Raw genomic sequence first — 16,349 nt, forward strand, 5'->3', positions numbered from 1 at the left:
AATCTTTGACAAGTAAAGTCTGATAATTTGTGGGAACAATATATCTATTTTACTTAGTTGTGACCCCCCAGTTACATTACCTGTCATTGCTCCTACTGGGTGTGAAACAGCAGTGATTTGGGTGCTGCACAACCACGCCTGTGAGAACCAGGCTGGTGTAGTTGTTTGAATGTTGAAGAATTAGGACAGTGACAACCAATTGGATGACATTAGGTAAATCACACACTCTCGGCCACAAAAGGACAAGGGCAGGCCCCCTTTGAGAAAATTCTGCTAGGAAAAGTCCACGATAGGGGCACCAAGCAGAGGCAACAACAACAATGAACACCGCAATCAGGCAATTAATATTGAATTTAATAGCTTAACACAGGCTAGGAGTCAGGGAATGCTCAAAATGGAATTGTTTTTAATATTTGGAAGTTGCTGATCAAAAAGTGGACTTCTTTGAGAGGACCTCTTTCCAAATTCTCATTTTGCCATTTTGTGTTATGCATAGGAAGTGAGAGGAAAGTAGGCAGTACTTCTTGATAAACATACCCCAGAACAAATGCATGCTTTCTGCAGGATCTTATGATTAAACTTAATCCATCTAAACAAGAAGGTGGGATTTCTTTCCATCAAGGTTTTTTGACAAACTTCATTTTCTTGTTTTTGAAATGGTGTACTATTTATTGCTACACCTGCATTTTCCCTAAACAGTCCAATTCACATGCCAAGATTGAAATGACCTTCAAATGGATGAATACACATTTTCTGGAATTTTACTAACTTACAGGATAATTGGATTTTCTTTTTGCACAGCACCAGGGGTAAGTGGGCAGAGTTTACCAAATGGATATCCAAGGTACCCTTCCTATGGAGATGCTTCATCCCATCCCTCCAGCAGGCACCCTTCTGTAGGAAGTACACGCCTTCCTTCAGTAGGTGAAGAATCCACGCATCCCTTGCTTGTAGCTGAGGAGCAAGTAAGTTCTTTTTTAAAGTCTACAGGAAAAAAAACTACTGATAAAGAAATTGCTATTTTTTAAGTGAGAGAACACTTCTCTAGGAATGTTTAGGTTTTCCAGCATAGCATGACTTTATGGCCGGCTTTTACTGGAAGCGGATTAAATAATTGCACTGGAGAACCTAGAGATTCCTAGAGAGGTGTTCTCTTTAGAAATCTCTATGTCCTTCAGCATGACTAGAGAAAGTTAATTGTAGAGTTACACTGGAGGACCTAGAGCTTCCTAGAGAGACAATTTTAATCAAATCTGTGAATAATCAAATCTACAATAGTCAAATCCACAAGTATGGGGGGGCAACTGTACTGGTATTCATGTGCCAGCTTAATTCTGTTGTGGTTAGTCATAATGGAAGGAATCCTATCATTTTCTGTTAAAGTTTCTTTTCTTTAATTTTTCATTTTCTTTAATTAAACAAAACATTAATCACAATGCATTGCTACATTGTCTGTTCTCAAATCTACACTCCCTACAGTATTGTTTTATACAAATACAGCTCTCTCAGTTCTGTTGCTTTTAGTTATTTTCATTTTCTCCATTACATAAAATCATTGTGATATGTTTTACCAACATTCATCATTTTCCTTGGTCATTTGATGGTTTAAATTCACCTTCCTTTTTGCACATGTAGCTAATAAATTACTTCCATGTATTTTCAAATAGTGCTTATTTTATAGTAGTAGTAGTAGTAGTAGTAGTAGTAGTAACAATAACAACAACACAGTCCGAGATGCTTGGGAAGTGTTCGATTTGTGATTTTGTGATACGAAATTCAGCATATAGATCTCGTTTGCTGTGACATACTGTGTTTTTGTGTCAGTAAAATAATTATAATTATAATTATAATTGCCAGTAAAGGTGGTCCAAGTGGTGATCGGCACACTAGGTTCAGTGCCTAAAGACCTTGGCCTGCACTTAAAAAGAATTGGTGCTGACAAAATTATTATCTGTCACCTGCAAAAGGTCACCCTACTTGAATCTCAACACATTATTCACCAATACATCACACAGTCCTAGATACTTGGAAAATGTCTGACATGAGATCCAATACAAAAGCAAGCATAGTGATCTTGTTTGCTGTGTACTAATCTTGTTGTGTATCAAATAATCATCATTATCATCATCATCATCATAATCTTATTTGTAACCCACCCTATCTCCCCGGGGGAACTCTCCTTGGTACACCTTTGGGATATGCCAAAAATATGCAGGCATGAACAACTTAGATGGTAGCTGTGTGATTCTATAGTTGATATTTGACTCTGTTTTTTTGCAGGTCCATACATATGTGAATACAACTGGTGTGCAAGAGGAAAGGAAAAACAGACCAAGTGTGCGCACTCCTCTGGAACGAAAGGTTTCCAGTGCAGAAGTGAACAACACGAGAGAGGAGGAAACATGTCCTGATGAAAGAGAGGCTCAGGTTGTATTGGAGCCTGAAGGAGTCAAATTTGTTTTGGGCCCCACACCTGTCCAAAGACAATTAATGGAAAAAGAAAAACTGGAATCAACTGGGAACAGTACTCAAACTAGTGGAAACAGTGCTGAAACTAGTGGTAACAGTACTCAAGCTTGTGGGAATAGTAATAATGAATGGGACACTGGGTATGACAGTGATGAACGTAAAGATGTTTCCTCTGGTAACAAACTGACATATGAAAATGTAAATAGATTGTCCATCCCTGGCAGCTCAGGGATCAGGAGAGGCCGCCTGATATCATCCAGTACCTCTGATACTCAAAATGTCAACAATTCAGCTCAGAGGAGAACTGCACTGTTAAATTATGAAAATCTTCCATCTTTGCCTCCAGTTTGGGAAGCTCGCAAGCTCAGTAAAGAGGATGACACTTTAGGACCAAAGACACCTTCTCTTAACGGCTATCACAATAATTTAGATCCCATGCATAATTATGTCAATACAGAGAACGTAACAGTGCCATCAAGTGCTCACAAAATAGAATATGCAAGACGTCGGGACTGCACCCCAACAGTCTTTAACTTCGATATTAGGCGACCAAGTTCAGAACACAGGCAGCTCAACTATATACAGGTTGATTTGGAAGCTGGTAGTGACTCTGACAACCCTCAGACTCCCAAAACGCCTACCACTCCACTTCCACAGACTCCAACCAGGCGCACAGAGCTGTATGCTGTGATAGACATTGAAAGAACAGCTGCTATGTCAAGCTTGCAGAAAGCATTGCCTCGAGACGACGGTACTTCTAGAAAAACTAGACATAACAGTACTGACCTGCCTATGTGAGCCTGGAAAGCATTAGTTAAATCATTTGCACCTTTGTGAAGTTTTTTTTTAAAAAAATGAATGACTGCTCTATTTGACTTTTTAAATCACTTTTCATAGATTTATAGGATTTTTTTCCTTTTCTTTATGTGCTTGTTTAAAGGGAATTTTACGACAGAAAGAGTATTAAATAACACTATCATTTTACTATTACAGAAGCAGCTTTTGGTCAGTGTTGCCATCTTTCTATAGTGCCTCTTTCCTTGACTGGACATTGTAGTGACATACCAGTGTTGACAGGCTGGCCATAAACAAAGTCACTGAAAGTGTTATGACACTTCTATGCCTCCTGATAACTGCACTGCTCCCAGATCAGTGTAATCTCTCATAATATAGATCTGAAGTTTCACATGTTCAAGTTCATGTAGCACAAATGAGAGAGTTTGTGATCAGGCTGAGTTGTGTAAAAACATGGTACAGATTGTTTTAAATAACTTGCATGGACTAAATGAATTTCTGGGCTGTGAACCAGTGTTGAGTAGGAATGATCCCCAAAACCCTCCCAATAGGAACAGCTTGCCATGGTACTGAAGAGTGTAAGTCTCTTCATATAGCCAATTAGTAGATTTCAGATTTTAAAATGCTGACTGGAATGCCATTACTTTTAAGAGTTGTCTGGCTAGGGACAGGAAAAGAATTATGGAAATCTGCAAATTTATCATTTAGCACTTGCTTTCAGTTTAAAACAGGGCATGAACTAATGACCAGATGCACTTTAAAATCACCAACTACAAATCCAGGAACTAGAAATTGAAAACCATCCTCTTATGATCAGATCTGTTTTGATGTCAGAATAAGACTGTGTGTCAATTATAGGATTGTTTCCTCTCTGCAAAAAATTGCATAGTGTTTCATAGGGAGATGAGATATACCTAGTTAAAATTACATCTTTTGGAAAACCGAAAAGGATATAATCAAAATGAGAATGGTACTGAAAGGCTAAAAGACTATGACGGATACAAAGAATAGCATTCAGTGGGGCTTTTCTGGGCCAGTGCCGAGTTGAGGAGTGACCCCCCCCCCGGGGCGTGTCCAGTCCAATGAAATAAACAATAACCAGCAATTCTCCCATAGCATATGCAGATACACTATCCACTAGTGCACAAAGAGTTTTGGATTCCAGCCTGTATCTTAAATATGTCTTTCCAGACCATTTTGAGAGTAGAGAGTCAGAACTGACCTTCTATTTATACTGTGTGAAAAGTCACATCTTGAAACAAACCTTGGGTTAGGTTTGCCAAGTTTTTTTTCCTGTACAGTTGTACAGGTACTTTCACGCTAGACAGTTGTGATGCTATTTATAATTACATTATGTCTGTAGCGGCATATTTTTACTTTCAGTTCTATAAAATGTCTGTTCCCTTCCTTGCTTTTCGTTGTTGTTTTCACCTCTCTTGTACAGTCTATAGGTTGTAAACTCTTAATTTTGTACATAGTCTTTGTTCAGCGTGTTTCTATATTGCCATGGAAAAACTTTTTGAAGGCCCATTGGTAATTACTGTCACTTCTCAGATGGCCTTCTTTATTACTTGCACAAATGGAAAGATGCATATTATATGTTTGAGAATAGAAAGTGCTGTGGCACCTTAGAAAAGGGCATGTTGAGAGACGAGTTTTCCTGTTTGGTTTTTTCCAGAAAACAGTTGTGGGCCTGTGGGATGATAGGTGTGAATACATTGTATGATTTCTCAATACAAGTCAGTAACATGGTTCCATAAATAATGGCATTCTTGGTTTCTGACAGACCATGATCCCTGTCTTAAACATCTTTAATGTGTTATCTGTTTAAGATGTAAAAGATAACATTATTTCATTGCAGCCATAAAGTACTTGTTTCTGCTGTTGTGCTGATCTTGATATCATTGTGTTCCATCTTAAGATATGTTTTCTGGCACAGCAAATCTTAAGAACAGAGTAGCTACTGAATTGTGGAGAATACCTTTAAAATATTTATCAACATATGAATTTAACCCTTTAATAGATGGATAATACTGCTGAATGTTCCCAGTACTTTTGGTATCTGCTGATCTTATCTGATAATATCTTCCAGGCGCCATCACTTACATAGTAAAGACACTTGGAGTACAGCCATTAAAGTGCAGGATTTATAGCAGTACAGACTAGAGGAATTACAGATGAAGCATTAATTGCCATTATGTTTGTAAAATAGTAACGTGGCTTCTATCAGATTCAGAAACAGAAAACCTATTTACACTGGAACTGAAAAACAAAACCAGAAATAAGGGGGAAGATCAGAGTACGAGAAACTTACTTTCTTTATAAAACATTTTATTCTTACTTTAAGCATTTGAATTATAATACATAACTCAGCACATAATGGTACTGTTATATTTATGAAAGGTAACACTAAAAACATCATTATTTAAACATTATATAAATATGTCCATTGTTAAAGTGCAGCAACTGCAAATATAAGGCCATGGTCCTGCATCTGCTTAGGTGGGAGTAAGTTACATTGAATTCAGTGAAAAATCTCAGTAAACACTCATACGAGTCTACTCAAAATTATCTTTATTTCTACCAATTGTAAAACAGAGGACATAAAGTGAAGTTATTAATATTGTAGTAAACAAAGAAAAGTTTGTTTACTACACAAAGCTGAGCATTACTGTGAAGAAGCAGCAGGAACTAATATTTTTAGACAGCAGCTGTGAAAATCATGTGGCAGTAAATTTGGATAGTTGGTTAAACTTTGCAATAATGTATTAGAAATGTAATCTTGTGCATACTTCTTTAGGAATTGAGTGCTATTGAATTCACTAATACTTTTTCGTTAAAAACACGTAAGACCAGGCTTGATCATTTAGTCATTACAGAGAAAATTAGATGCCTCTCATCCATATTTATTTTATTTATAGACCATTGTCCCTCAGTCTATGGATATCTCAAAATACCAGGCTGAAGCTGGTTTCCACCATCTCATTTTATCATTTAAAAAAACTATAATGTCAGTCTCTGAATTTTTATTTGAAGCTTCACAAAAGGACCAAGTTTATGAGTATGTTCTGTATTCTGCTACTTTGGGGGTTACTTTTTACAGATTGTTGCTGCACAATGGTGGTGTTTTGATCATTAATATTTGCTGCCTTTGAATCTTAGTCTTCAGAATGGACCCTTTCATTCTGAAAAAAGAAAACACCGTGTAAGCGATGTCTCCCACAACTTTCAATTTTTCATTTGGAAAAAATGCTAAAAGATTATTTTGGTGGAAAATGTGTGAACTAATTCCAATTTTGCTGTTTTCTTCCTCTGAATTTTCACATCTCTCAATACAAGCCCCTAAGTATTAAACAAAACTGTATGCAAGAGACTGAATAAGACAATTACAGCTAAATGTTTTCTAATCATGTTTGGAAGGACTGCCCCAGTTAAGAAACACAAATATATTAAGAGATTCTTGCTAGATTAAATCAAATGAATATCTATCCTAGCATCATTTTCCAATTGTTGCTAAGCAGATTACAAAGGGATTACATGTTCTTCAACAGCTGCGGTGGCAAGATACATTGTTGTACAAGTTGAGCATCCCTTATCTGAAATGTTTGGGAACAGGGGTGTTTTGAATTTTAGATCCTCCCGAGTTTTGGAATACCTGAGGAAGTAACTTAAAAATGGGACCTACATCTAAATGTGCAATGAACTGATGTTTCATATACATTTTATACACATAGCCTGAAGGTAATTTTACATAATATTTATAATTTGTGTATGAAACAAAGTTTGTGTATGTTGAATTATCAGAAAGCAAAGGTATTGCTCTCTCAGCCACCTATGTGAAGAATTTGTGATTTTGGAGTATTTTGCATTTCCAGATAAGGGATGTTCAACCTGTATGCCTGTTTTTAGTTATTTTGTGAATAATACCATACAAAGATGCTATTCTGTTCATTAGTAGTTTTGTCTTCATTCAAATAATACCTAAAGACTTTAAACTGCCTGGAATACCTTTCTATTTATGTCATATGGCAACGTAATGATAGAATTAGAAGATGTACATCAGTTTCAAGTGAAGCTTGAAACCTGACCCAGATTCCTTCAGACTGCTTGTGATGATTTTTGAGGTAAAGAGAGCTTTCCTTGACAGTTCTCAGAACTAAGAATGCCAATTGAAGCTTAGAAAGAGTTCAGGGTTTTGGAAGTATGTCAGGGGAATGGCTGACATCTTTTTGATCAGTTTATACAAACAGATCAATGGGTAGGAATGGAGTGTGGTGGATTGATTAACTGGTCAACTTTCTGTTCCTAGTACAGGTTTTACCAGAGGCTTTGAAAGAAAGATTGTGATTTTGATAAAATTCATGATTCCAGCTTTCTTCTTCTTTATGAGATAGAGGGAGAGGTGGGAGACAAGTATTAATACTAGTTATTAACTTTTACAAAATTTCCGTTACTTTGCAGAACAATATTGAACCATGACAAGTAGGAAAGCAACTAGCAAGCAGCAAGGAAGGGGCGGTGAAAAGGCCATTTTCCTATCATTATTAACTTGACTATCTGAAAGAGAGGTGCGCAAAATATAGCCCCAGGGCTTCCTGCAACCCTCAACTCTTCCAGATCTGTACAAAAATGTATGTTTGGGGGGAAAAAGATCCTAGAAACATTTAAATGACTACAAATTACATCTGGATCTGAACTAAAATAACATTTGAATCTGAAGAAGTGAAAGATTAGTGGCATTCCTGTTTGTAAACACCAGATTTATAAGCATGTACAACACAATCCCCAGTACTTATTTATCTTTAACTTGGGATATATTTTTTCCCTTAAGGTGCTATAATTATGGCAGGTTTATCCCAATTCTGACAGAGAAACATTTTAAATAGATTTTAAAAAAGGTTTCATCTTTTTCTACTCAGCTGCAAACACTGACTGGAAATAATAAGGTTTTGACTTTGCCCCTTTTTGAGAAGGTAGGCATTTTCTTGAGATTTGGTATAAGCAATTGTAAATAGAACAGGTCAGAACTGTATAGGACAGTGGTTTCCAAATTTTGGCCTTCCAGGTGATTTGGATTCCAGCTCCCAAAAGCCCCTGCCAGCTTGGCCAACAGCCAGGAATTCTGGAAGCTGAAGTGAAAATTATCTGGTGGATTGAAGTTTGGGGATCGCTTCTCCTCTGCCATTAAACCATGCTGCTAAGCTCAGGACCTCGCATGTAGCAGATTGGTACTAAAAAGTATCCAGTAAAATATTATAATATGAAAGAAAATGTTACAATAATGTGTTTCTTGATCAATTGTCTCTGCTGGATATTGTTATCTTGTTCTCTTCATATGTCTTATGTACCTGGATATCATCTACTTGCCAATTGCCATATATATTGGAAAGAAATCGTGGTAGTTCTTTCCTTTCTCATTTTATGTCACCTTCAGTGGGGCAGTGTGTCTAGCTAGCTGCTATCAAATGACAAGATATGCACTTTATTGGAGCTCCTTTTTAGTTTGCCATCAGTATTAAGACTTCTGTTGGACATGCAGTGTGCTTACCAAAAAAATGCTATACTTTTGAGGAAATGAGTACTGGTAATATAATAGTGAAACCTCTTTTTACAGTAGCTTTCAGAAAGTCTTTAGCTTTACAGTCAGCTCATATTTTCTTGCAGAAGTAAGAATGCAAGGCATTTCTCTGGTGCCTTTATCTGTTAACCTTAACTGTGAATTACTCCACCCATTCCTTACTGTAGAAAGGTACAATATGTGTGCTGATGTTATTGTTGCTGAGGAGAAAAGTACAAGAACAGATGTCTGACATCTAAAATATAGTTCCACTCAATTTATTCTGTAATGGCCATCGGCAGTGCGACTAGAAAACCATCTTGCAGTTATCCATATAAAGTCTTAGATTTTCCTTTTTTCCTTTTCAAATCCAGAGTTGTATTGGTCTGGCAGCATAACCCAATTTGCCTTTTGCTAGCCAAATTTGCTTATTGGTCTTTTATTTTTCATGTTTTCCTTCAAAAGTCCATGTTTCTTAAGAAAGCTATATTTCAGCAATAAGTAGCAAAACAGAAGTGAGATTTGCGGGTGCAGTAGCAACAGATGACTCATCACAGCTCTGTATCCCTATATCGCATGAAATCCCTTCGCCTCAACACTCATTTCAGATATTGTATATATAATTTTATATAATTTTATCGTTTTTACTGGTTCCTTAAAAGATTTTACTGAACCAATGCATCTCAGATCCAGTACAATGAGAGGTATATTGAGTTGATGTTACCAGATATTGATAACACATTTGCAAGTTTTATTTCTAGAATTAGAAACATAGAAAGCTACTGTAAAGGGAATTTACAGCTTTTTTGTCAACTTTGGCTAATAACAGTTTTCAGAGTTGTGCAGTCATATTTTTTTCAAGGATTCCATATTTCTATATCATATTCCACTGAGGGACTCATCCAGTAATCCCAGTTCATATCCCTTTCACTTGTTTTCTGGATCATTTTTGAACAACATCCTCCCAGAATATGAGATGAGTGAATAATTTCCATGTCCTTCTTTTTAATTTTCCTGGTTTGCTGATTCATTTCTGCTAAAAATGGCAGAAATGCTTATGCCCAAGGTATTGGTGTAGGGAAAATGGTCTTTGGGTTTGTTTGTACTGGGAGTGTGCTCTGCACCAGTATTTTCTTAAAATATAAATTTCTGTTTTTAATATGCTGAGGGGCCCAGTCAATATGAAGTCAATAAGAATGACCAACTTTCTTTTTTATTTTGCAAAATCACACATTTAAGTACATTGTATGACTAAACACATTGTATGATCTTCCCCTTTTTGTGGGCATTGGCCTACCCTAGTTTTCAATATTTTTTAAAAAATTATCATGGTTTTTCATTTCCAAATAATTTTGCACTATTGCATGTGTTTACTAAGACAAAATTAGCAAGGCTTCTAACAGAAGTGGAGAACTTGGGTATTACATTTGACCTCAGAAATGAGCTACACATGAGCTACATCTCAAGATTATCTTGTCATCTTGTATTCTTTTTCTCCTATTTTTAAAGTTCTTTAAAACATGTACTGGATTTTTATACAGTGTGCTGAAGGTCAAAAGTTTGTTGGTGCAGTTGCAGAATTTCTGGAAATAAGTATGTATGTATAGGAAGCTTGCCATTTATTTTTAGACCAGTGAGAAAAGATGAAATAAAATATAAAATGGGTGTTGGGGCAGATTTAGTGTAAGAATGAACAGGTTGTACAAAATTAATCTTCTTGGCCTGGAACTTTTCTTGTTTCTTGTTTCTTCCACTGCAGTGCAGGTTACTATTTAAATTAGTACAGTAGTCTTTGACATTATGGATTGATAATTAAGTGGACTCAGCCCAAGCAGTGTTGCATGTGATCTCATAATGGTACGTATGTGGATTTTGATAAGATTTAGATTCTGATTCCTGGATCCATTTAGGTATTTAAATCAGTTTATTCCCTTCTCTAGTAAATGAATTTCTTGTAACTTTTCTAAGAAAAAATTGAAGTAAATACTCTCCCCATTACATTTAAAAAAATCATGGAACTCTGAATTCAGATTCAGATAATATTGCCTGAACAAACATTTTGACATTTTTTTTCCTATCTTCCCATCATTAGTACTAACCAATCATTTTTTTCTTTAATATCATTAGTATAATCACGTTCTAGGTTTTTATTTTCCTCTGCAAACAACAGTGTTTTCCCATCTGATATCTTCATAATAACACTAAGATCTTCACGAAGTGCTTGAAATATTAGTTTACACTTCTCACTATTGACTAACCCATAAAAACAATAGAATTTCTTCAGCTTTTACTGCTTATGAAACAATATCTTTTACAGTGCTGTCTTTTGCAGCTAGTCACTCCAGTTCTTGCAAACACCACTCAAAATATTTTGATTTTAAAGTATTGTAATTTGTTCCTGGTGTATGTTTCAAGGTACACGTGTCCTTCAAAATAACTTTTACATACTTACCCAATCCTAAAACACTAAATAACGTTAAAATGTCCATTTTAACTTTTTAAAAACAATGTGTGGAATGACCCTAGATATTAATCGTCTTAATATTGTTCTTGAGTCAAGATGCTTTTTGGAGGTTCTGCTGAACTACAGCATCAGTAGGATTCTGAAACCATAAGTAGAAGGAAGTTCAGGGACCAGGGCTTTCCCGTACTCTTCCCCTTCTGTTTCTGAAGATTAGTGGAATGCTATGGGATTGCTAGGCAGAATGCTGCTTGGAGGAGGTCCTTATATGACTTGAGCTCTTCATGTTCATGGTGCTTCTCCTCAGTCTGGGCCACTCCACCTTTCTGCCAGCAAGCATGTCTCTTGCAGCCTCCATTGTCCAGAAGGATCCCATCTTGTTGTGAGGGGAAGGACAGGATGTGGACATTTCCTTTCCAGGGTTCCACCCTCTTAATAGGTTGCAACCGAGAATTGACTCTAGGATAGTATTTTGTGTGAGAGAATGAGAATGAAATTTAATGTTTGACAACATTGCTTTTTCGTGTTCATGAACAATTGAATTTTACAATGAAAGTTTTAAACTATAATTTCAAAGGGCATTGAAAACATTATTAGCATTTTTTTAGGTTGGCATAGTACATACTTGGTAAAGTACATGCTTTCTGCTATGTTAATTAAAAGTACTTTTATGTATAAAATGAAATGTATAGCTGTCATTATGAATGAGATTGTCTGTTTTTTAAAAAGGCTGTCTTCCCGAGTGTTGATAAAGGGTTTGCCATGAGAGATCTTGCCATAAAGTTTGTAATCTGGGGCTAGACCTGATTGACAGTTTAGGACCAGATTACATAGATACCATAGATACTTTACATATACATGCCTTAAGGCCTTTTGGAATAGTTTGACAACCAGCCTAATGTGTGACAGCCAGTCACAAGGACAGCTACATTTAAATTTGCTTCATATTGGAATTTGTAGTATTGCCCTCAGCCCCTCTGCATCTCTAAACATAAGTTTGCAGTGTAAAAGTGAAGTAAAGATGATAAATAGTCCTTTGTCACAAAATTTTCCCTGCTTCCTTCTTCCATTCCTGCAAAGAGTTGTTTAAACATTCTCCCACATAACTTACATTCTGTTCACCGAAAGCATCATGTTTGCCTCAGATTAAGTGACGTGTCTAACTTTCACATATGGCCTGAACATACGGTACTATTAAAAACCTGAAAGTTTAAAATTCCTATTTGTGTTTAAAGTTGAAATTACTATTTGAATTTTGATTTTATTGGTGCATTGAAGTTTGGAGTACTGTGTGTAAAATGATTGGGTTTGAAAACGGAGAGGGTCCTTCACTCAGGAATTTATGTACTTCGCATTTTACTTAGCAATGGATGCCAACAACCTGAATGCCCTGTTAATTTTCAATGCAATACACACACTTTGTATTAAAAATAATATATGGTACTAATTCTGTGTTTCCCCCTGATGATTGCCAAACCCTGGATGCAAGCTGTCTTGTTTCTAAGACATTGATTGCTACTGAATGTATAGGAAATGCTTCCACTTTTGTAAAAGAAAATAGTGTTTGTATGATGTACCGATATGGCATGTCTCAGCCAGCAAGTATGGTGCCTTGTTTCTTTAGTTTTTAGACATGACATTTCATTCCATTATAGTCTCACCTATGTCTTCAGAACCACTGTGAGATTAGATAAGAAAATAATGTTTCAGAATTTGCAGTACAACTGATCTAAAGTCTTAGCATGAAAATGGACAGTATAGTCCTATAATCACCAGTGTGCCACAAATGAGTTTCTTAAATGCCTAACTATACATTTCTATAAAAAGCCAAAACGGTGTCTGTATGTTACTTTTGTCATTACATTGTAAAATACTGTAAAGCTGTTGTTGTATGTCCTAATTTTGCATTTTAAAATGTTTTCCTATGTAAAGGCATCAATATAGCAACTTTGTATAAAAGTAGCTTTCTAGAGTTTTATTTTATTAAAAAAAAGTCTAAAGAGTTGCCAAAATATTCCTGAGCAGTTTGCAAACTGTTTTAAACCCCCACCTTCCCCACAATTGTTCTTTTCAAACATTCCAGCCTTCCCTTTAAGAGAGTAACATTTATTCTACAGCTAATATATTTTCTTTTTCATCCTCCATATGCTACCACTTAATTTTGGCTTGCTTTTACATTGAGCTTACCCAATGTCCATTTTAAAATGTATTCTGTATTATTGACAACCTTGTCCCCTCACCAGTGCCAGCTCCATAAGAACTGTAGCATGGCAATAAAATATCTGATTTTTACTATGTAAGAGTGTCTTTTGTTCCTTTGGTGTTGGGGTGGGGTTATATTTTTCCTTATGTCCAAATGATTATTATTGTGCATGCTACAATATTAACTGTGATGGCCGAGATGCTAAAGGTATAGTAAATAAAATGTATGATCTACTTTGCCCAGATCTAATACCCAGGAATTTTAAAGATATTTTTACCACCAACTTAACCATTCATATTTTAAGTTTGGTCTTGATTGAACAGATCTTTTTTTTTTTTTTTGGTGTCTTGGTTTTTTAGTTTCTAGGGTAATTTTGGGCTCTGATTTAGAATGTTGCATTGGATAGATCACATCAGCTCTAGTTTTGTTGATAAGCTATCCACTTATTTGACATCCATGGATTCAGTCCATTCACAGCTTGAAAATGTCCCCCTCCCAAATAAAATCCCAAAGGAAAGTTTTGATTGTGCCATTTTATATAAGAGATACAATTTTACTGCACCATTGAATATAATGGGACTTTAGTCTCCATTAATTATGGTATCGGGTCTTAAAACCATAATCCAGCAGATACCAAGGTCTCATTGTAGTTTAAGCTGAGGATATACAAAGACTGGGCTAGGATGGGAGTTAGCAACTGAAAGCCACTAGAAGTTTTTATTTGTTGGCTTACAATTTCTATGATCTCTAATCAACATAGCCCATGGGGGTGGATTATTGCCTACCAATCTTGAGTTAAAGTGTATGAGAGAGAAAAATGGTGCCTTAGCAATATAAGAGCATTGGACTTGCTGTTTGGCTTCCAACCTAATCTCCTTAACTATGCCTCTGGTCAATGGGTACATCTACACTTTAAACATGCTGTTGGAGACCACTTTGAACTGTCACAGCTCTGTGCTACGCAGTCGTGAAAGTTGTGGTGTTACAAGGTTTTGTGTCTCACCAAACTACAACTTCCATGATTTCATAGCATTGAGCCATCACAATGAAAGTGCTTTAAACCTAAGCGTTGATGCACCTTTAGTTCCTTATTTTAAAAGCACATTAATGTCTTATGCTATGGATCTCCTTCCATGGGTTCTGGTGCCATGTAGCTGTGATGTTAAAGTACAAGTCAACAAGTCAACACTTAAGATATGACAGTTTTTCTCCAACATATTAGGGAGCAGCAGTATATTTGTATGGTGCCCCCAGTGGCGCAGTGGGTTAAACCACTGAGCTGCTGAACTTGCTAACTGAAAGGTCGGTGGTTTGAATCCACAGGATGGGGTGAGCTCCCGTTAGCCCCAGCTTCTGCCAACCTAGTAGTTCAAAAACGTGCAAATGTGAGTACACCAATAGGTATTGCTTCAGCGCTCCATGCAGTCATGTTGGCCACATGACCTTGGAGGTGTTTATGGACAATGCCAGCTCTTCGGCTTAGGAATGGAGGTGAGCACCACCACCTAGAGTCGGACATGACTAGACTTAATATCGGGGAAAACCTTTACTTTTATTATATTTGTGCTCAATGTTTTCTTTTTCCCCTAGAAACACTCCAGGGACTGGCAGCAGATGGCTCAGCAACTGGCCCTTGTCCATGGACTGCCATTCTGCCTAGTGATGCAATAAGTGATGTGTATTTATTTAACATTTCTATGCTGCCCTCCTCACCCCAAAGGGGACTCAGAGCAGCTTACAAGATATATATACATACAATATATTATATTATTAGCATAGTACAATATCAGTACTAAATATTACTATATTGTACTATACCATTATATTGTAATATTATTAGTAATATTACATGTAATATAAATATATAATTATAACATTATTATTATTATTAGTATTATATTGCATTACATTATAATATAAATATTATATGTATATACAATATATTATTTTAGGTAAAGGTAAAGGTTGTTCCCTGACATTAAGTCCAGTCATGTGTGACTCTGGGGTGTGGTGCTCATCTCCATTTCTAAGCTGAAGAGCCGGTGTTGTCTGTAGACACCTCCAAGGTCATGTGGCCGGCATGACTGCATGGAGCGCCATTACCTTCCCGCCAGAGTGGTACCTATTGATCTACTCACATTTGCATGTTCTCGAACTGCTAGGTTGGCAGAAGCTAGGGCTGACAGCGGAAGCTCATGCCGCTTGCCGGAATTGAACCTGTGGCCTTTTGGTTAACAAGCTCAGCAGCTCAGTGCTTTAACCCACTACGCCACCGGGGCTCCCAATATTATATTATTGGGAGTTGATGTTGTCATTTGGGAGTTGTAGTTGCTGGGATTTATAGTTCACCTACAATCAAAGAGCATTTCGAACTACACCAACAGTGGAATTGAACTAATCTCGGCACACAGAACTCCCATGACCAACAGAAAATACTGGAAGGGTTTGGTAGGCATTGACTTTTGAGTTTTGGAGTTGTAGTTCACCTACATCCAGAGAGCACCGTGGACTCAAACAATGATGGATCTGGACTAAACTTGGCATGGATACTCAATATGCCGAAATGTGAACACTGGTGAAGTTTGGGGGAAAATAGATCTTGACATTTGGGCATTGAAGTTGCTGGGATTTATAGTTCACCTACAATCAAAGGGAATTCAGAACTCCACCAATGATAGAATTGGGCCAAACTTCCAATAGAGAACCCCATGACCAACAGAAAATACTGTGTTTTCTGATGATCTTTGGTGACCCATTTGACACCCCCCCCCCGTGTCCCGACCCCAAGGTTGAGAAACGCTGCCCTAGTTGATGGAAGAAGGGGACTACAACTCCCGGCATGCAACGCTCCTTCCTGCTTCCCT

At 36.8% G+C, this 16,349-nt stretch overlaps 1 protein-coding gene across 2 annotated transcripts in view; it reads left to right on the forward strand.

Annotated features, from left to right (window-relative positions):
- Positions 1-13,582, forward strand: part of FRS2 (fibroblast growth factor receptor substrate 2) — a 50,016-nt gene extending 36,434 nt beyond the window's left edge. For both annotated transcript variants that reach the window (XM_060777474.2, XM_060777475.2), the window contains 2 exons: positions 802-965; positions 2,281-13,582. In XM_060777474.2, the coding sequence (XP_060633457.1) occupies positions 802-965; positions 2,281-3,267 (1,151 nt within the window). In that variant the 3' untranslated portion in view covers positions 3,268-13,582. The remainder of the gene's footprint in view (positions 1-801; positions 966-2,280) is intronic.
- Positions 13,583-16,349: the final 2,767 nt, after the last annotated feature.

This window comes from Anolis sagrei, chromosome 5, assembly GCF_037176765.1.
Source record: "Anolis sagrei isolate rAnoSag1 chromosome 5, rAnoSag1.mat, whole genome shotgun sequence".
NCBI lineage: Eukaryota > Metazoa > Chordata > Lepidosauria > Squamata > Dactyloidae > Anolis > Anolis sagrei.